This window comes from Rhamphochromis longiceps, linkage group LG5 (assembly GCF_057381845.1).
Source record: "Rhamphochromis longiceps isolate RC_006_pf linkage group LG5, R_longiceps_female_GT1.1, whole genome shotgun sequence".
Lineage (NCBI taxonomy): Eukaryota > Metazoa > Chordata > Actinopteri > Cichliformes > Cichlidae > Rhamphochromis > Rhamphochromis longiceps.
Window position 1 is genome coordinate 26,225,755 of NC_140561.1, and position 20,877 is coordinate 26,246,631.

The 20,877-nt window shown below is 38.5% G+C and overlaps 3 protein-coding genes across 5 annotated transcripts in view; 1 reads left to right on the forward strand and 2 right to left on the reverse strand.

Annotated features, from left to right (window-relative positions):
- Positions 1-6,220, forward strand: part of uba7 (ubiquitin-like modifier activating enzyme 7) — a 33,327-nt gene extending 27,107 nt beyond the window's left edge. Inside the window, exons 22-24 of the mRNA XM_085406936.1 lie at positions 3,052-3,153; positions 4,307-4,389; positions 5,353-6,220. Of these exons, the coding sequence (XP_085263062.1) occupies positions 3,052-3,153; positions 4,307-4,389; positions 5,353-5,485 (318 nt within the window). The 3' untranslated portion in view covers positions 5,486-6,220. The remainder of the gene's footprint in view (positions 1-3,051; positions 3,154-4,306; positions 4,390-5,352) is intronic.
- Positions 6,221-7,829: 1,609 nt separating this feature from the next.
- On the reverse strand, positions 7,830-10,434 carry LOC146670159 (PAK4-inhibitor inka2-like). The gene is made up of 3 exons (XM_085406937.1): positions 10,322-10,434; positions 10,189-10,232; positions 7,830-8,943 (listed from the first exon to the last, which is right to left on the reverse strand). Exons 2-3 carry the CDS (start codon positions 10,189-10,191, stop codon positions 8,014-8,016), a joined length of 933 nt encoding a protein of 310 aa, XP_085263063.1. The 5' UTR covers positions 10,192-10,232; positions 10,322-10,434; the 3' UTR covers positions 7,830-8,013.
- A 1,398-nt stretch (positions 10,435-11,832) lies between these two features.
- LOC146670160 (guanine nucleotide-binding protein G(i) subunit alpha-2) overlaps positions 11,833-20,877 on the reverse strand; it is a 54,499-nt gene continuing 45,454 nt past the window's right edge. For 2 of the 3 annotated variants that reach the window (XM_085406939.1, XM_085406938.1), the window contains 6 exons: positions 20,061-20,221; positions 16,696-16,824; positions 14,608-14,737; positions 13,964-14,117; positions 13,665-13,857; positions 11,833-13,022 (listed from right to left, as the gene is read on the reverse strand). In XM_085406939.1, coding sequence (XP_085263065.1) covers positions 13,667-13,857; positions 13,964-14,117; positions 14,608-14,737; positions 16,696-16,824; positions 20,061-20,221 — 765 coding nt within the window. In that variant the 3' untranslated portion in view covers positions 11,833-13,022; positions 13,665-13,666. Of the gene's footprint in view, positions 13,023-13,663; positions 13,858-13,963; positions 14,118-14,607; positions 14,738-16,695; positions 16,825-20,060; positions 20,222-20,877 lie in introns of those variants that run through there. The other variant, XM_085406940.1, reaches the window with a different exon arrangement.

Consider the following 20,877-nt stretch of genomic DNA (forward strand, 5'->3'; position numbering starts at 1 on the left):
TGTAGGCCATATTGATGTCAGTACTCACCTATGTTTATGTGATAATACACATTTATATCTTATGGAATCAGCTGATTACATTTAATATTATTAAGGGGTGAGGATTTATATATTGTGTGTGTTTTTTTAATCCCACGTTCAGTGTGTGTATGATTTTGGCACTGTATGTGGCCTGTTTTCACATAGATAAAATACTGTCTGTCAGGAAGAGAAGGGGGGATCACTGGGCTTCCTGTCAACAAGAGGAAGCAGCCTGCACGTTTGGCTGTTAATGTCAGATGTTGGGGAACTTCATATCTGAATGTGCACGGAGAGAGAATTTACATCATGCATTGTAGTTAATTATGGAGAAGTCACAAACACGGAGTATTTGAGAAAAGCTTCATTTCATTAAACCAAAAACAACCTCACAGACTGTTTGAAGGGCTCTGTAGAGTGAGAATGAAAAGCAGGGGGAGGACAGATCAGAGCCAGAAATATTACACATGAAGCAAGTCTGGTTTTGTTCTGGAAAAAATGCTTCTTTCAAGTTTTATGGGGAGGTTTGAAGCTCTTTATAATAAAAAGACTATAGAGCAGATGAAAAAAAATTATATACTGTATTTTCACCATATTTTCATCAATTTGAATTTATGTCCCTCAGGCTGATAAAATAGCTATTTGCTTCATTCTCATCTTCTGAAGTTAGACTGTACACAACAGCTTAATTTGTACCACATACAACAATAGACACACAGCAGTAAACCTAAAAGCACACTTATAGCCAGTATTGAATCCATAATAAAGTGGTTTTTGAGGTTCGACAACCTGATACTCAACTACAAGTCTCAACTGAATATGTGCAGCTGTGATAAACCACCAAGCAACACTTGGGAGGAATTTGTCATTTGCACTATTCTCAACATAACAGGAGGGCTGTCAGACAGTAATTCTAAACTCTAACCTCAAGACGACCTTTCCCAGCTTTTATAGTATATACACTATCCACTATAAGTGCATGCAGTTTAATTATAACCACTTCAGAAGTGCAGCTAAAAGTCTCTTAACAGTGTCCCCAGTCTGGCAGTTCAGTTTAAGACAAAAACAATTACTTTCTGATCCACATTTCGTTTGGTTCCCCAGAAAGAACTGTTTTGTGGGGGCATTTTTGTTTTTATTGCGGAAGTTCCATGACAGAAAGATACTGCATTTGTGCTTGTGGGAAACCGTTTGTAATTGTTTCCAGCGGCCTGTTAGTTTCTAGCATTCTCGTTTATTTTTTCACTCCTGTTGTACTGTGAATAGTTGACGTCACCATGGTAGCTGATTGGCTTTTAGTTCCCCCCCAGAGTTGGGTGACAGACTTGCGAGAGAGGAAAGGAGGAGTGGGAATGAAAATAGACTGCATGCCTGCTTTGCATTGTGTATAAAGAGCAACTGCACACAAAAGCATAGGTACACTGAAAACACACGATCTACTTTACAGTCCAACAGTGATGTTGCATGTGCAAGGTCATAAAAGAATCCTCTTTTTTTAGATGTGTTCAGGTTCTAGTTCTTGTTCTTTCCGTGGATAGTTTAGGATTGTACTAACAATTGATGCTAGTCACACGTTAACATAAGCTGACATGTCCACCCTTATGATGCACATCTTGCAAACGAAATGCAAGAAAGCATTTTAACTGCTCAAATAGAGTAGAAAAGTATTTAACTATTAGTCCATTTACAAAAGTGTGCTTTGTCTGAAAACTGGGACAAAGGACATCGACATCACGTCCAGTGAGACTTGGGTAAAAGTATGTCTCGAGTGTGTCTCCATAGCCTCAAACCTCATAAGTGGTGGGAGTTGTAAGGGCTAGTCAAAAAGTTCCCCTTGGCTGCTGAAGCAGAGATAATTGGACCCAGGTTCAGCCAGAGTTTTGGTATTCTCAGCTCGAGCCAACTTTTGATCTTCACAACTTCTCCTAGCAGACAGCGTCTGTATGTGAGCAGAGTCGACTGACTACGTGACATGTTTAGACTTAATTTCTGCACGTGAGGATTTCTGATCCATTTCCACCAAGTGATGTTTTTTTTCCCTTAGATCTTGCATATGTGGATTATCATGTTTAGGGTACGCATATAGCGCCAAGTGATGAACAATAGGTCCAGTGGCAAATGCATTGTTTATGCTTACAAGGGTTTAATTAATCTGTCTCAATGTGCAAAGTCAAAGATTAATCCTATTGACCTTATAAATAACTTAATTTACAATCTGATCCCATGAGAAAGCGAGGGGTTTGAAGGCAGTGCCTTTTGTTTTTGGCCTCTGTTGTATTGTAGGCTGTAAAATTAAAATCAGATCAATCATTTCACTTTGGCCACTGCTCAATATAATGATATAATACCAGAAAAACTATTAAAATTCCAATTTGTTTTAGTTTATTGTCTTAAGTGCCAATTAACTCAACCTTAATGTGGCCATTTAAGGACATTTGGAAAGGTTGCCGATCAAATTGTGCAAATATACCTTGAATATCCTTAAGGTACGGTCGTTACAGTGGAAATAAGAAGAGTTCAAACAATGGATGTCTTTATACTTAGACTCAAAAACTTCAGGAAATTGAGAAAGAAAATAGTCCCTCAGATTTAAAATGTCAACAAAGTGAAGTACAATCTGGCAGTCTGTGGAGAAATTCCCATGTTGTTTCTCTTGCAACACATTTATATTCACACAGATTTTTTAGATTTATTTTTTTACTTTTATAAAGATGCAAACACACAACATCACATGGATGAATGTAGATTCTACTGGTACAGATCATAAACTGTGAAGTTTCAAAGATGTAACTTGAGAAAAGTGCCCTTCATCGTATATGAGGAAGAAGCTTCTTGACCTTAGTGTGGCCGGTTCTAGAGTGCTGATTGTTCTCAGCTGCTCTACCAATGAAAAATGCAGTCTCTCTGTCTTTGAGCATGCAGGACTCTTGTTATGGACTTAACCATTTTCTGCACATCCCTCACAGCAAGCAGTACTTTGTCTGTCATCTTTGTCCGTGTGAGTGTTGCTGTATGTAATATGTCTATCATCAGGTTGCAGGAAAGAAATTCAGCCTGTGGGATGACTTCCTCGTTGAGGGCAGAAGAAGTGGTCAGCAGGAAATGACCTTGGAGGATCTGTTCCAGTGTATCAGGGTATGGCCTTCTTATTTCTTTCAGCAAGGAAACACACTTTCTTCACAGCGGGTGCTGCTGAGTACACGCATGATTTTTTTTTATTAACCTTTCCACCCCTCTACACAACATCCATTATATATCCAGTATAACCTGACTTGCTATTTTACACTTACCCTCTCAGAGAAATTAAAATTACAGTGAATAAGCATTAGAGAATAAAAATCTTCTTACTGTTGAAATTTGTAGTGGGTTAAAGACTGGCTTTGATAAGTAAACAGGTAATTGCTCCTTTTATTACTAAAACAATACTTTTGTTGAAAATAAGATCTACAAATTCATGCAGTGAACAGTTTAACTGAAAAGCTTGTCATAACTGTTTGCATTTTCCTGTTTCTGCACTGTTTTTGTCACAGTTTTTGTACCTTTTAAGTCCTCTCAGCAGTTCAGATTAGAGCTGTGCTTTGGTTGAAGGCAACTTTGACACTGTTGTACTTTAACCACGGTCTGGGTTGTCCATCTTATCACCAGTGACAAAAGACAAGAGCAGCACATGATACTGAATTCAGTCCTCTACTGTGAGGAATGGCAAGCCGTTTAATTTCAGGATGTCACTTCCATCCCAGATAGAGTGGTACAGCTGACTGTTGACCTGAATGTCGTATCCTAGAATGCAGTGATGGAAAACCCATCCTTAACATCCCATTGTAACTCTTCCTGTTTTTAGTGCGATCTTTATTACTTTTCTACACTGTACATTTGATCTCTGAGTCACTGTCTTCATCATACGTATGAGATATGTTTGTTTCAACCAGAACATCTGAGCACAGCACAACCAGCCTATTTGTTAGGTGCTTGCAATCTTGCTCTGAACAGACATTTGGTTTATTGATGGTGTTGAATTTATTTTTTCTGAGGAAGCAAAGGGAAAATAAATTGGCACGTCTTCTCAGTGCTCCAGTTGTTTCTTTTAACCTTTTAACCACTGGGTTTCCTTAGTTTGCTTGTGGAGTTTTCTGAACTGCTGCAGACTTACAGCTCTGCAGACTGGTGTCCTTGCAGAAGGACATCAGTCTTTGTTACTGCGTGCACTCTATCTGTGTTTACTGTCATGGCTTATTGTGCTTATTATACTGTACTACAGATTTAATCTTGACTATTTGTCTTTGTGCAGGAAAAGTGCAACTTGAATGTCTGCAGTCTTTTCTATGGGAATTCTGTCTTATTCAATGGACACAAAGAGAGGCTGAAGAAGAGGTATGTCTTAAAACACAGATACAGTACAAACTGCCCATCACTACCTTTACGTGACCTTTGCTGCACATATAAACAGTCACAATAAGCAACAGTCTCCTGTTTGTTTAGAGGCTAATGAGGTGTTTCCTCCTAGCCGGTGAGGAGAGAGCATGTTGACACACTAACACGCATCACTAAACACAGATGACTGAAACTCCTCCTCGGGTTTCCTTCTGTTTGTTGAGGAAAGACGTTAAAGAATAAAATGAGCGTGACATTCTTTTTCTGCGTTTTAGAAGAAGCTATGGTATTTGACCCATTCAATGCTGCAGCAAATTAAAGGCATGTTTCATTAGCTCCAGGGTGTTTGAAATAAATCAGATGACTCGTGCTGCAAACTCTCCTTATCAGTTAAATAAAGACCCTGCAGGATTTTTCGATTCCTTGAAGAGAGTAGGAGGGAAATGTAATAAATCACTTTTCACCTCCAAACTTTATAGGCAATGGCTCACTGGGTAAACTGAAACATTCGATTATTAGTCCCGTCTGCCAAAATAATATTGTGAGTACTGGAAGCTCAAGTCTCTGGGGAGCTGGTGTTGTTGTTATGATTAGGTTAACCCACAGGGAGAGAGAGGTGCAGACTGCGGGCCATGTGGACAGCAGACCATACAAGATAAATGTCCTCTGGAGTATTCACTTCCTGTGCAGTCACCCTGTCCAGAGCTTGGACCAGTGAAAAGGGAACATAAAAACTTGGACAATGCATTTGTTATTGGGGTTAATTTTCTTCTATCTGCTAGTTATTAGTTATGTTTAAGATTTTTCATGCAATGTAAAGCCATGTGGAGATATATACTACAAAAGAGGTATTAGTAGGGGCACCTGATTAATAGTGAGAATATGTAGTTGTTCAACACAAACTTTGATTTCCACATTATTATTTAGAATAGCTTATGATTTATTTATTTATTTTTTTTGCAGGGTGTCTGATGTAGTGAAGGAGGTAACAAAGGAAGACATCCCTCCACATAAGAAGATGCTGGAATTAATCCCGTCATTTTCTGAAGACGAGGACTGCGAGTCAGTCCCAACGATCAGATACCTTTACTTGTGATACCATCGGCACAGTTTCAGTAAATATGAGTTTCATGGATCTGCTGCTGTGTAACAAGGGGACTTCTCAGGATCTAACATTTAAAAATGAACAGATTTTATTACCCGAGCTTGATATTTGAATGATTTTCTTCTACGTTTTTATTCCTCGTGTTTTTAAATTATTGAAATGGCATGATTTTTGTTAGACTGCATTCTTTGTTGTGTTAATGATCTATGTTTAAAAAACACTGATATATCGATTTATAAATCATTTTACGGAAAATGAGGAATCTTGGCAAACTGCACTCTTTTACCTAAAGTTTTGAGAAGTTGTGAAGTTGCAAAGACATACATGATAGATCTCGCACTACTGGGCCAGTGTTGGTAATTTGGCTTAAGTTAAGGTCATGCTGTGCACAGTGTTTATGGATACGGAAGATATACTGCCATATGTTCAGAGTGGAGAAGCCAAAGTCATTTAGCAGGATTTCATCTGTCCTCAGCATGCTTCTGTACATTCCCCGCCCCTTTCTGCAGCCTCAATGTTTCACTCCACACCCTCGCATTAACAGGCTGACATTATTAGCACGCTCTTGATGCTCTTGTCTGAATTTGATTTATATAAAGTGAATCAGCTCTGTAATTTTCTCTGCAACTACTTAATATATGTCTTCAACTTTACCTTGTAATTTGCATGATGATGCAATTTGCGATTACATTCAGTTGGAACAATAAAATGCCTCTTTGAGGAACAAGTTATTTCTGTGTATTTCATGAACAGACTTCAGTTCCCCATCATTTAAAATGTTCTTTCTCTGCTGGTATTGTGCATGCAGTACTGTGCAAGTCTCTTGAGCCACCTCGCATTTCTTTATATATATTGTTTCCGAGGAGCCAGATGTTCTCCAAATTTTCAAAGTTGCCTTGAGTAATAGTTCTTCAGGCTTTCTGAAGAGTTTTTAATTGGACATTGGATGCCTTTAACTCATTTTTAATTTTGTCCTTGACTGTTTTAATCCACATTACACTAATATATGACCTATTTCAGCGTAAAAAGGCACCTAACTCAATGGATAAACTAGTGTAGTGCCTACATATAACTGACGACTTAGCAAAGAAACAATTTCAATTGTATCTTTAGGCACTTTAGATACTAGCAGATTGTTGCAAACACAAAAAACATTTTGGTGTTTTTTGAATCTATGAAACAATGCCAACAATCATTCATTTGACATTAATGAAATTTTGCCCCGGCAAGCAGATTCCTGAAGAGCGTCTTGATGCATTCTCAGTCATCCAGGTAAGTAACTCAAAAGTTGATTCTGTTCATCTGGACGTAGCGATTTCAGTGGGAGAAACATTTCGTCACTCATCTAAGTCACTTGGATGAGTGACGAAATGTTTCTCCCACTGAAATCGCTACGTCCAGATGAACAGAATCAACTTTTGGAGATTCCTGAAGAGAAATTAGCTGAAATGTGGCATATCTCTGCAAGATGTGCAGTGTGGGCTTCAAAGGAAATTGGACAAGTGGAGGACAAAAGAAAAAGTGACAGACGTACGAAAACTATCTACAGCAGATGAACAACATCTGAAAGTCCAGCAATAACTTGACACAATACCTGAGACATGTCTGGCTCTTCAGTTGATCTACCTTCTGTTTGCTGTGAAGAAGCCTTCTTAAGAAAGGGAAACAGGCAGAAAATGCTAAGGTATGCTAAATTACACAAGAACTGGACTTATAGTTATTGGAAACAGGTTTAATGAACTGTCATGGTTTGGGACTGGATTTCAGAGAGTGGTCAAAAGTGATGGAATTATGAACCCAGAAATGTATCGTCAGAAGTTGATCCACCATGCAATACCATCTGAAAAGCATCCGATTAGCTATAGATTCTTTTTATTTATTTTTTACCATGAGAGTGATGCCAAACACACTGCCAGTGTTGTAAAAGCATACCTGGATAGAAACACACATAATCCAGCAGTCACGAACTTGCCTCTCCACAGTTGCCTTATATAATGTATTTCCATATGCACGTGTTTCAATAAACTGGATCTAGTTTAGGCTTTCCTAGGAAAACATAAAGAAATGAGAAGAGGATCAAGACTTTTGAACTACACTGTGCAAGTTTTGATGCACACCACTCCCTTTTCTTAATCTGGTACAAACTCTGTGCCCTTTACACAGCTCCTAAACCTTGTTTTGTATTTGTTTTCTGTTTGTTTTTAACTAATTGATGTGATACAATAATTATATCAACGCATTTCAGTCGTTTTATGTCTGCTAAAAGTTGACACAAAATACTGCTGTGATGATGAAGCTTTAGGATGATAAAAATTATTTGAATGCAAAACATTGATTGTTTTTTGTACATTTTTAATATTCTTGTAGCATTTAGCACTGCTCAGACAAACAGGGACAGACAAATTTGCATTAAATAATAATACTAATAATAAAAATAATAATAATCAGTTTTTATTCCAAAAATATAAACACTGAAAAAACAATAGTTCTTTTGAAACGGGTGTCTGTAGGTACAGTCTTCAGATGTAGCCAATGATGTCATTGCATATGATGGGCTGCCGGCTCCCTGTCTTCATGAGAGCGGTGAACTGGTAAAAATCAGTGTCCAGTGTATGTAGACCTGTGTGGGACTGGTGAAAGAAAGGTTTGAGTCCTTGGAGTCCCACGGGACAGGACATTCGTTTAGAAGCCTCTGCACTCCTGCAGCCCTTGGTGGAGTCTCCTGGCCTCTGCCTCATCTCCACACCTTTGGACACCCCTGCAAGTTTTCGGCGCATGTTAACCAGAATGTCTTTGGCAAGACGTCGGCCTGCATTTGGTTTTTGTTCTGCTGGCTCAGGAAGCTCTGGTAGGTCCATCCAATTCTTTATTAGGTCAGCAAAACTGTTGTCACCCAGAACCAAGGGCTGTCTGTTCCTGCTGCGGCTCAGCAGCATTGTCGTCCAGTCCTGTTGCTCACTGGCCTCGAATGATGTCCAGCGCTCCAGACAGGCGTCTGATGTTGATTTGGGTCGGATACGACCAGAAGGTCCTCTGTTTGTGCGGAGACAGGCAGAAGAAGAAACTCGTATGTTTCTGGTCCTCCTCAGCACCACGCCTTCATCAGGCCAAGAAGCTTCAGAGTAACCTGAGTCAAAGTCCACACTCTTCTCACTGCTGGGAGAGCCCTGTTTCAGCCTTTCATGCTCCTGTTGCTCTTCCTCCTCTTCCAGTGGGCTGGCCAGGCAGCAGGCAGAGTCATAGGTGCTGGCTTCACTGGCATCAGAAGCACGCAGTCGAGTGAGTCGCTCTTGCTGTGCCCTCTGTTTGTATAACCGAGTGACAGCGAAAGACTGAACACATGGTTCGCTAAGTGGCCTCGGCCTGCTTATCTGCTTCAAATCCTGCAGGGATCTCCTCATGTACTGCATGTGGTCCCGGAGGCAGTCAGAAGAATCTCCTAAACACAGCTGCACAACAGGAGAGGCAGACAAACAGTTAGTGGTGCAAGGAGATTTTAAATAAAGTCTATTCAAAATTGACATGTCCACCAAAACTACTTAAGTAAAGACAAGCTATGTTCATTCGTTGCAACAGCCAAGAGAGCTCCTAGGCCGCTTTCCAACATATCCCATCATCCCCTGGCCATTCTAGCTATATCTTGAACAGTTCAGTGTGTTATTTCCAGGACTCGGCCAGTAAGATTTTTACCAGCTGAGATCACTGTGCTCTCTGGCCTTATAAGAACTCAAGCATTCCTGAAAAACCTCAGCTTTATGGAGACCATCCCATGCAATATAAGTCCAGAAAATGAATTAAAAGCACAGGATGCACATTTCATACTGGGGAAAACTCTCCCTGCCTCCTAAATTTAGAGCGGAAGTTGAACAAAGTAGAGCTTAGTCTGGAGTGGAGTGTGAAGGCTCACATATCCTCTCTGGATTCCCCTAGTTCACAGGATGTGGACTGGCATGTATTATAAAACAGGAAGTGACAGCAACATTTTGGAATTGCACAAAGATCATGTGCTCAGTGTTAATTAAACCATCTTCGAGTAGGCAGTATAATTATATTGATGAAAAAATCCTTTAAATTTTAATCTGCACTTTGATCATTACAAAAATGAAGAAAAAACTACAATTTACTAAGAGTTTCTGGGTCAGGGAGTTGCAAAAATGCCTCCAGTCTAATCCGTAATGCTATTGTTTAGTTTTCAGGTTCTTACAATATTTGGCTTGCTGAGCTTCTAACTCCTGTCACTGTTTGTCTTGGAGTACTAAAGGTGCCACAATGCCATGATGTTATCACAGCTGTGGGTGCTGAACCATTTGGCCTCTGGGGGAGACTTCATCTGACATGCAGAGACATCCACTGTGAGATTCTGTGGTCAGTCTGCCACTTTTAAAATGCCCTGTTCTTCTTGGCTGCTTTCACACAATGGGCTAGAAGTGATTCACCCAGCTGTGTGCTTTTGGCAAAGGCAATTCTGGTTTGAATTAACAGTGACTTGGTGGATTAAAGCACTATAAAGAGAAGTTGGTCAAGAAATAAAATAAAAACAAAACAGAAAATAAATGCCAAAAAAACTAGGATAAGCCAGTGTCTTAAGAAAGCTTCACATAGTGGGTTTACCAAGGGGTTTGGGGCATTTGTACTCTTAATGAAACTAATGCAGCACCTAAAACACAAGTAAACTAAAGAAAAAATAAACTTACCATTGCTTCTGAGAAAGTGAAGTTCAAAGCCTGTGTTTTTTTTTCTGCAAAAGAAAAGAGAGTAGTGGATTAAGTTTTGAGCGTGTGGCAACTACCACCCTTCCTAAAAACACAGCGGTTTGCCAATACTCACCTCTGTATGTGGCTCCAAATGAATCGCAGCACAATCAACAACAACTCCTCAGACGAACAGCTGATCGGAGGTTTGTTCGCTCTTTGTGGGTCCTCTCTCCTCTGAACCAAATGAAGCTCCGTCAGCGGACTTTGTCGATGCTGAGCTTTTTGTCGCAGCGAATCAGCACAGCCCATTAAAAAACCAGCCAATAGTGAGTCGCCTGAAATAAGATGCCCCCTGGAGTCATTTCAGTAGTTCCCGCTGTGCGTTTCACACCACACTGTTGGGACTCCACATCTGGAGCTCTTTAAATTAGACACCTGAGAATACTCAAGTCGTCCAATTGCTATTTTGAATTTTTTGAGCACTATACATTTCCAGCAGAGTTATTATAGTTTTTATAATCTCATTTTGACTGTTTGTTTTTTTTATCCGTTTAGTTTCCAGAGTAGTGCTGCTCGTTTCGGTTTAGTTGTTAGTGTTTGGAAATGTTTTTGCTATTTTCAGTGTTAATATTAGTCTTTTATTGTATGGAGGAAATATGCCAGAGACAAGATTTAGGAAGATTAGTATTAGCAACAAAAAATAACTCTGAGTTTTCAGACAAGTTAGAATAAACATGCCCGTTAAATACTCATGAGCTAAGTTATGATACAGTTTATTAGATTAACAAATACTAAAACTAAGGACATTACCTCTATATCCCCCCCCCCCCCCCAACTTTACAAATAATTTCAGTTAGTTTAAACCTTTACTAAAAGTCTATTTTTTTATTTTAGTTAAATAAAATGTTTTTTCTTCCACGTGCAGTTTTAGTTATTAATTTAGTTATAATATATATAATGAAAAAATAATGAAAAATTGTGATTTCAGTTGATAAACAAGCATTTAAAATACATTTTTTAATTCTCTCCAGAATCGTGCAGGCTACTAAAGGCCTAAAGTCCCAGGTATGTATTGATAGAAATAAATCTACATGTCGCCACCTTGTGGATCTTTTCCACAAAGCTTCTTCAGCAATGCGTATTCACTATTCTATTCTAATGGTCCTTTTGAAACGCAAAATACCTTCTGGCATGACTACCGCGCGTCATTATCTCACCTCTTTATATGCTGACAACACTCTGTATTGTAATTCAGCAAAGTTTAGGTTGCAGTCGCACTCATTTCTTTGCTTTAAGTACCTATTACATGCTCAGTTGCAAGAACTAACGTGTAAAGGATGTATTAAAATAAAAGAAAACAAGTTTGGCTTATAGCTGCAGTTTGTCCGAATGGTATTTATATAGTCTTGTTTTACCAAAATACTTTTTAGTTTAGTTGTATGATTGGCCTTTTCTTCTCAGTTTTTTGTTGATGTCTTTTTAATCAGCAAAGTGCTTATTCTATATTTTAAAGTTGCTCAATTCATTGTCTTTAGTGTCCTTCTGCTAGTGAACTGGTTAAAAAAAATGAAGAAACAAAATAAAGTATTCTGAATTTTCCCTTAACACATCACACAGCAGAATAAAAGATCATGTGACCAAACCTTTATTTACGTTTAACAAGTGAATGACTTTTAATGTTAACAAACAACTATCATCCATTTGTCTTGGTATTGTGGTGCATCCTAAATGACAGATTTTGTGAACTGAAGTGGAGTAGAAATAGCCCTAGTTCACACTATGAAGATAGCATGTCTCTAAAGAACAAGTGTAAACAGATATCAAGGCACAAACATATGTAAAAAGACTTGGATTGAAATAAAAAGTACAGAACGATCCATGTTAGGAACAGACATAACCACTTAAAAATTTTGCAGATATCTTAAAAGTGACACATAACCATTTATGTTTTGTTTCTTTTAAGAAGTTACTTAAGGAATGTTAATCAGTTTGTGGGGAATACAAGCTAATCTATGGACAAGTCATGCAGAACAATGCACTATAGTACAAGAGTGAATATTGATTCTGTGTAAACATTGTACAAAAAACATTTTCCCTTCATCCATTTTCATTCTCCATGCTTGTTGGTTTTCTTCTAAAAAATAAGTTCTGTTTACAGTCAAAAGGTTCATAAAATGCCAGTTAACATAAGTTAATAGAATTTTTATAAAAAAAGGTTCATTTGACTTTATCCTTTTATTAAAATGCAAAAGTAAAAGGCAAAGTAAAATGTAAACCTAAAAGGAAAACACAATAAGAGATCCAAATATAAAAGAACGCTCAATAAGTCAAATAAATATCAAGAGGTTCCCCAACTGGTCCACGAAAATGGAAAACATGTTTTTTGTTTGTTTTTTTCCCCCAGTGTTTTGATTTAGTCGTTTGGTATAATGAGATTGCAGGTCTTAATTGTGTCAAACTTTACTCTTACAACAATCATTTATTGAAGGCCAGTTGGCCAACATACAGTTACACAGTTTCCAAATGCAATTAAAAAAGCAGATCTTTTCATGTAAGTGCCTTAATTGTTATTTGATTGCTTTTGTCAAATTAGAAAGTTCTCGGTCATATATGTGTACAAGTAACCCCTGATAAGGAGCAGTAAGCTATACAGTATATAAAAACAATAACAACAGATCAGACAGATAACGTGATGGTTGCAAAACAGTGATTGTTAAAGTTCTTTCAGGTTCCCCCTCTAGGAATCAGTTCTCTTATGGTTTTCATTATGAAAAGCAGTAATCATTCATGGCTATTGCAGTCACTCATGCAGTCTGTGTGCGTCGGGTTTTGTCCTGCATGAAAAGACAAACAAGTATACATTCTTTAGACAAGTTAATGTACATAAAATAAAATGAAGAAAAAGCTCTTGTTTCACGTTTGACTTTCTGATTTCTAGTGTTGATTGCAAATTAAATTTTTAGTGAAAAAATTGCACAGATCTTGAGAAGTTAAAAAAATGCAATGTAAAAAGTAATTTCACTCAATTTAAATCACATTCAAATAAGTCACTATACAAATTCATGCTGAAAAACTCAAAGTTCCCAAGTTCTGTCTTCCCTTTAATTTTCTTTTCAGCAGACATGAACTTAATTTTGTATCACAGCAATGACATTTGTCTTACTCTGGATAATCCACTGTTTACTATTGCCGAACAACAAGGCAACCCACTTGATGCGCTCAAGCTAAATGATTTTTGCCAGCTTTTCTTACACATTACTTAAGCGATGAAGCATTAAATTAAAATGTTGCCAATTTATTTCTTCACAGTGATAAATTATTACAGCTCTAGACTGAATATTAAGTTGTGCCAGTACAGACAATACATAGCTGATGAGATCATTAATAGGCCACCTAAATGACAACCCAAATGAAAATACAATGAATAACAGCCCATTAGACTTTACGGTAACATTTCTACCCACTCTGAAGCATACCTTTAGAAAAGACCACAGTCTTTTAGGTTGTTCTTAATAATAACGTCAGTGACAGCATCGAAGACAAACTGCACGTTCTTGGTGTCAGTGGCACAGGTGAAGTGGGTGTAGATCTCCTTGGTGTCCTTTTTCTTGTTCAGGTCCTCAAACTTGGTCTGGATATAGCTGGCAGCCTCATCAAACTTGTTGGCGCCTGTAAAATATGATTTAAGAGACAAGGAAGCAGTTTATTATCAAGTTGAACTTTCTGCAGAGAATGATCACAGATGCAGTATCATTCCTGATGCTCCGCTGTGTACCTCCGTACTCGGGGAAGCAGATGGTAAGAGGGCTGCGGGTAATCTTCTCCTCAAAAAGATCCTTCTTGTTGAGGAAGAGGATGATGGAGGTTTCGGTGAACCATTTGTTGTTGCAGATGGAGTCAAAAAGCTTCATGCTCTCATGCATTCGGTTCTAAAGAGAATCAAAACTGGTCATGGCTCATGACTTTCACTACAGTGTAACAGTTCATCAGCGCTGCCACCAGGGGACAATGTTCTTCTATATTATAAAAGTGAGGACAAATATTTCAGGTACTTCACAGCATCTCTTGGCCAAATGTCTCCTGAGCACTTTCTTTAAGCAATTCAAGAAATTGGGGTTAAATAGTTCATGTGCTATAACTTGAACAAATAGCTATTACGTCTTTTATTGCATAATTACACTTCACAGTGAAGCTCAATGAGCTAATTTTACAACATGGAGCTGACTATCATTCAGCCATTATAAGGAGGGATGGGAAATGGTACATTCCTTGCAGTGCAATATAATGTAATGTATCACATACTGAAAATGAGCCTGAAAGCAGATTTATGAAGCTAGTAAAGTGATATCATCCATACAGAAAGAGGCTCACATACAAGTACACATACACACAAGCATAAGAGGGTGGACTTTTCCTTACCATCTCCTCGTCCTCTGCCAGCACCAGGTCATAAGCACTCAGTGCAACACAAAAGATAATGGCTGTTACTCCTTCAAAACAATGAATCCACTTCTTTCTCTCTGAGCGCTGGCCTCCCACATCAAACATTCTGCCAGAGAGATCAAACAAAGGAGGTAAATTGTGTGTTTGTGTGTCTATATTTGGGGAAGGAGGTCACAATAAAAAAAAAGGAGTAATGTGAACCTAACAGGGGAAAAAACTGCTATTTCAGGAAAAGTGCTGTGAATGAAGGAAGGGCAAACTTAGAGTGACATTCAATGCCAGGAAATAAATTGGCTTTCATGTAGTTGTTTGGGGACCAAAAATGGTGAGGAGGTGGAGAGACGTCTGTCACATAATTTATCTGATAAAAGACTGCAGGGTCAGTGCAGGATAGAAGAGGCAGACAGGGTCCATATTCAGAGTAAAGCTTCAGTTAATGGAGATGCTGAGACTTGATTAAAACTCGCAGAAGAGAGGTGTGAGAAAAGCCTACGGAAAGATGAAAACAGTTCACCAGGACAACTACTGTATACATATATAATACTGGAACCCAAAATGAAGTTTCGACCAGACACAACGTGATCTAAAGCCAGCCACTGTCAATGGTGACAGCATCGGCTTCATTAAGGTGAATAGAGCAGAAACAGCACAAACGTGGCTTTTTTTGTATTGATCGCTTTCATGCATTATTTAGCTCAAATACTGAGGCTGTAACACAAAGCAAATATCAGAGATTATCAGGAAGCAGGTCACACCAAAGCCAAGTGGATACAGTTGCCTTTTTATTACCGTACCCATAACCTCTTAATATGTATTAAAAAGTGCATTAAAATGTGTTGAGACCCAAAAAGACAAAGAAATCTGCAAAAAACCCCAAAAATATAGCTCATCTTTTTTATCTACCTGCCACTCTCTTTCTCCATTTATACCCTTTGCACATTTATATAACATACTTTACATATTCACTTTACATATCTATGCATGCATTACTATCCCACACATAAGTGCTTGGGCTGGGTTAGAGCACATTTTATGTAAGACCAACAGTACTAGTTCTGTGCCATGTCAGACAAACATGTTTTATTACTAAATAATGCTCTGGTTTTATTAAGGAGGAGCACTGTGGGAAGGATCTAATTTATTAGTCAGCTCTTAGCGCAATCACAGTAATTAAGCTTTTAATTGCTGGTATAATTTGTCTTCTGATGTTTTAACATATTTCAAGCCAGGAGGGTCACTTGCCTCTTAACGCTATAAAGATTGAGATCAAAATCAAGTGTAGATTTTTTGTGGTAAACTAGAACCACGTTAACCCATGAACTCTGGAAAATGTAGAGAAAATCAGGTCCTCTCTTGCCCTTTTCACAGTCAACATGGTTCATTTCCCTCATAAATCCCCATGAACTGCTGATGAGACACCAAACACGTAAAACAGAGCAAGAAATAGTTTCCTTTAGGCACGTTTTCATGGTTGAAAATAATCCTGTGCAGAAGGCACTAACAGTGAACTCTACAGATTGATACTGCTCTATTCTTAGATGTGCAGATATCAGACATGAACTACTGTGGAGCTGGCAGGTTAAAGACAGTTTCCACAGCTTTGCAAGGTGTGGTCGAGAAAGGTTCAGGGCTGCAGCTCACATCTTTCGCCTGTCTTCACACAAGGAAGGTCATACGACTCTAGAACAGGTATCTTGATATGCCGCTGTCTACACTAATTAAATGACAACATGCCCATATCTAATATTCAAGTGACATTTTTGCCTTACTGCTTTTCCCAAATTATGTTCGGCATCCCACTAAAAGTCAAATATGTGTGTCAGATTGGTGACCTATGACCTATGGTACCCTGCCTCTTGCCTATGGGGAGGGGGCTCAACTTTCAAGTGAGGGTCCCAGAACTCTCACAAAACAATGCAAATGGCTAAAGAAGTTTAAATGTGAAAAAAAAAACAACCCAATTGTGACAAAGTGAAATTATAATATATTTTTTTCATCTATATATTTATTTTGTTTAAAAAATATGTCACTTTTAATTGACAGGTTATTGATATTGAACCTTACTTGAAGTGGAGTTCCTTGAAAGTGAAGTGAGTCTCAACAATGCCGGTTGTCTTAACCCGAGTTCGTAGCACATCTTGCTGGGTCGGAATGTAATCTGTTTTAGCTATCCTCTCCAGGTCATTCAGGTAACTTAAGACAGAAAGAGAGAGAGCAAGGTTTCAAAATGACTTTACAATCTGCAACAAATGAGAGACAAAAACAACAACAGGAAGGCGTGTGGCTGCTGAGGCACTACCCAAAACTGCAATTTTTGAGTCACTTGAATAGCTTTAAACTTTTGATTTCTGAAGTGCTTTTAAAGGAAGTGTGTAAATCAGGTCCTACAGTAAAGTTATAGTCAAATGCAATGTGCATCTTTCACTCTAGCCAGTTTAGAGTTGCAGAACTACAACAGAAAAATAAAGTTTCATTATTTCTGGCTTTTTTTTATTGCTCAGCTTTGCTATCAGTTTGTTTCACTTGCCACTCAACAAAAACATCTTGTGGCCCATTTCCTCATAAATCACCACTATAAAACTGCTGACCAGCTACAAACAAAATTGATTATTATTCTCTGTAATGCGAGTTATTATATCCACAAACATTTCATATTTGCTATCTTTTCATGTGGCCTAAAAACGGCTTTTCTAGGTGTGTAACATCATGCTGATATTTAATATTCCCTCTCAGTAGATACAATGCTAGAAGTATATCACTGTGTTTCATCAACAGATTAAAACCTGCAGCTACATCTACATACGGGTATTTAATCCAACATACTATGTTCCTGTTTCACTCAGTGCAGAACTCATGGCTGAGTTTGTATATGTGAAATTGGTTTTGCAGCATATTTTCCTCTTGATTGATTCTGTTGTTGTAAGATTTTTGTGCTATAGCGCCTCCGGCCAACGAGTTTCCTGCAGATGGTAACACTGAATATTGGTTGTGACTCTGCCTCGGCCGCACTCATTACTAAAATTGAGCTTGTCAGAGACCAACAGCTACACTGAATACTAGTTATCTGTTGGCTTAATTCTGCCTAAGATCTCTTTAGAAGTTATTTGTCTGCTTGAGAAAACACGTCTGCACATTTACTTTGCTGACCTTAATCATTTATAATTTGCTGCAGTACGCTGCTGCATCTCAGATGTCTTTTTCTCTTTGTCCATTTCAGTTTACCAGCTGTGCATCTCCTGCAATAGAAGTGTGTAATACTGCACAAGCTGTAAGGCTCTGTATTAAATGCATTTTTTTTTTGGGGGGGGGGGGGGGACGGGACGATGACACATTTTTCATCATCACTCCAATTTGCCATGGTACTTGTGGTGTGATGCTTGATTTATATTACACCTGGGGCAGGGATAGCTCAGTAGGTAAAGTGGTCGCCCCATGATCGGACGGTCGGCGGTTCGAATCCACTTAACGGCTACCCTGAGGTACCCCTGAGCAAGGTACCGTCCCTACACACTGCTCCCCGGGCGCCTGCTTAGTGGGCTGCTTCACTGAGTGAATGGGTCAAATGCAGAGAAAAACAAGTAATTTCCCCATGGGGATCAATAAAGTATCCATTATTATTACCTTTAATTTTTGCTCTTATGTTCCTGGGTGATTTTTCCTTTTCCACATCCCTTCTGTATTTCCTGTCTGTGTCCTCTGCTTGCCTGTGTGAGTCCTTTGTCCTTTTCAACTCCTCATGATGCTTTTGTTGCATTTGTTTCCCTGTTTTGTTCCTTTTGCCTCCCTCATTTTGTTTTTTTATCTGTGTCTTATTATCCATCGCTCCTGATGTGGATATAGTCTGCTTGTTTTCCCCCAGTCTTTGTCAGGTCATTACCCTCATCTCTGACTAGTTCCAGTGTTTTCCTCAGTTTCTTGTGCAAGCTCCTCACAGTTGGTTTGCTTGCACTGCTTTATGGATTTTATTGTATTTTTTTTCTCCTGCTACCTCAGTGCCTTGCAAAGTTCATACTAAAGATCTCTTTATTTTACTGCTTGCCTTCAGTCTCCCACGATGCCATCAACTGGGTTAAAAAATAAAATCTGATACCAACGTAACACAATCTCTACAATGTTAAGCTGGTATAGGCCTTTGGAGTAAAATGACATCATAGCATGCAGAACAAACCCCATCTCTATACCCATTATCACATGATAAGAAATACAGTCATACTCTCCATCATATTATTCTGTTTTTTAAAGACATGTTGCCTTTAAGAGCAGTATTCAATATGAAAAGCATGTGGGGGAAAGGAAACATTATAAAGACTATCCAAGAAAGAAGGTAATTTCTTTTGTTTTTGTTTTTTATGTCAAAATTTACAACTCATATTTCTCACTTCCCCTCAGTCCTTTTTGCATTTTCTCTGCTATCTGACAGACTGCTGGTCAGTAGGGGAGTGTGAAAGCACCATGTTTGACACTGCCTGGCTTACACAAGCATTGCATCATCATCCGAGGCCAACTGGGAGCTTTACTTGCCCAGCCAGCCCACACTTCACAGAGAAACTGAGATATATATCCACCATTTCAATCGGGCTGATCAAACCATTCATGCATACTTAAAATGTTACAGAATAATTAATGAGTTAACAAAACCTATAACTATAACAAATGACTACAATTTTTGTTTTGTCTCACAGCACAGCAGCCATTACAATAGATTTTTTAAATGGCATGACAGAGTTGTTGCGGAAATATCACATAAAGCAACATTTCATACTTTTACATAGCGCTGCCACAAAATTAATCAGCATGTTCCAATAAAAAATGACCACTTGAGGGTGTTATAAGAACTATCAATTCTCAAAGTTTACTTCTAAGCTAATTTTCCTTGAAGTAAACACATTTTTTTTTAAATCTAATTTTTTCACTCCCCCAAGACAAATTATTCGGTGCTCTGCTTATCGGGTTATAGTATTAAAGAATCAAACCCAGAGAGGGAGAAATAATCACTAAATGAAAGTTAGTGAACAATCCTTCCTGTCTCTATGACTCCCAGGAGAAGTCACAAACAGGTTCAAAGCTCCCACATATGACCGAGGCTGAAGGGACTGCACATCCCTTCCAAAAAATAAATTTAAAAAAAATCTCAAACTATAACTCTCTCGACCTTTATGCCTTTTGAAATAGCAAATGTAGTGATTTAGTTCTTAAACAAATCTTCATCTGTATATGAAAACAACTGATAAATTTCCCAATTAGTCACATTTCCATTTGTAGAGGATTAATATAGCGTCTGGTGTAAACAGAATGCATACTGACTGACGTACGAGCAGGAGAAGATGCTCATGGTGGAAACCTGAGACTATGCACAGTAAAAATCAGTAAATTTGCATTTAATTAACAGATCACAGCAGAAAAATATCCGCCCACAAATTCACACTCACTATGCCGCCGAGTCATTCAGCTGGTATTCTCGCGATCTTGCAAAGCAGCTCTGTATGCCGCTGTCACTCCACAGTCGCCTGATCACGTTAGCCAAGTCATCAGGGAGAATGCCCTGTTCCTCAGCAGCTGCAGCCAGGGCAAAGAGCTGCTGGGCATCGTCCTGCAGGGGGCAATAAGGACACAGGAGTGGGTTGTTAAGAACACTGCAACTAAAACCAAGGCGACAGCTGCTATCCTTGACACAATCAAACATGATCAAAGATCCAGTTGGTTCTTAAAGACAAAGAGTTACATGCTCTTATGTACAGGACATTAAAGAGTAACCGCTGTTACTTCCCCTTCTATAATGGCTGGGAGGGAAGTCGTTCCTGAAGCAAATTTCATATAACTGATCAAATGACAAAAACCCTAGTTGTATTTCTCTGGTAACTTTTTTTTTAAAAATTTCAGCTAAAGCTAAGGAATAAGGTTAAGAAATATCTAACAATGGCATTTAGAAATAGAAAGGATATTTCTTCTGCCAGTACAATCAAGAGGAAAAATTTCAATGGCAATTAGCTGGCAAACATGTTCTGATAGTTCTTGAATTCCTGCAAAATGGCACCACTGGAAACCAAAACATATTCTTCAGCTATGGAAATATTTAGAAACAAGCTAACCTGTGTAACATGTTAGAGAAATTTCAACAGGCAGTTACAATCGGATTTTGATTTAAATACTAGGGGTGCAACGATACACAAAATTCACGGTTCGGTTCGGTTCGATACTTTGGTGTCACGGTTCGATATTTTTTCGATACAAAAAAAATGTTCATGC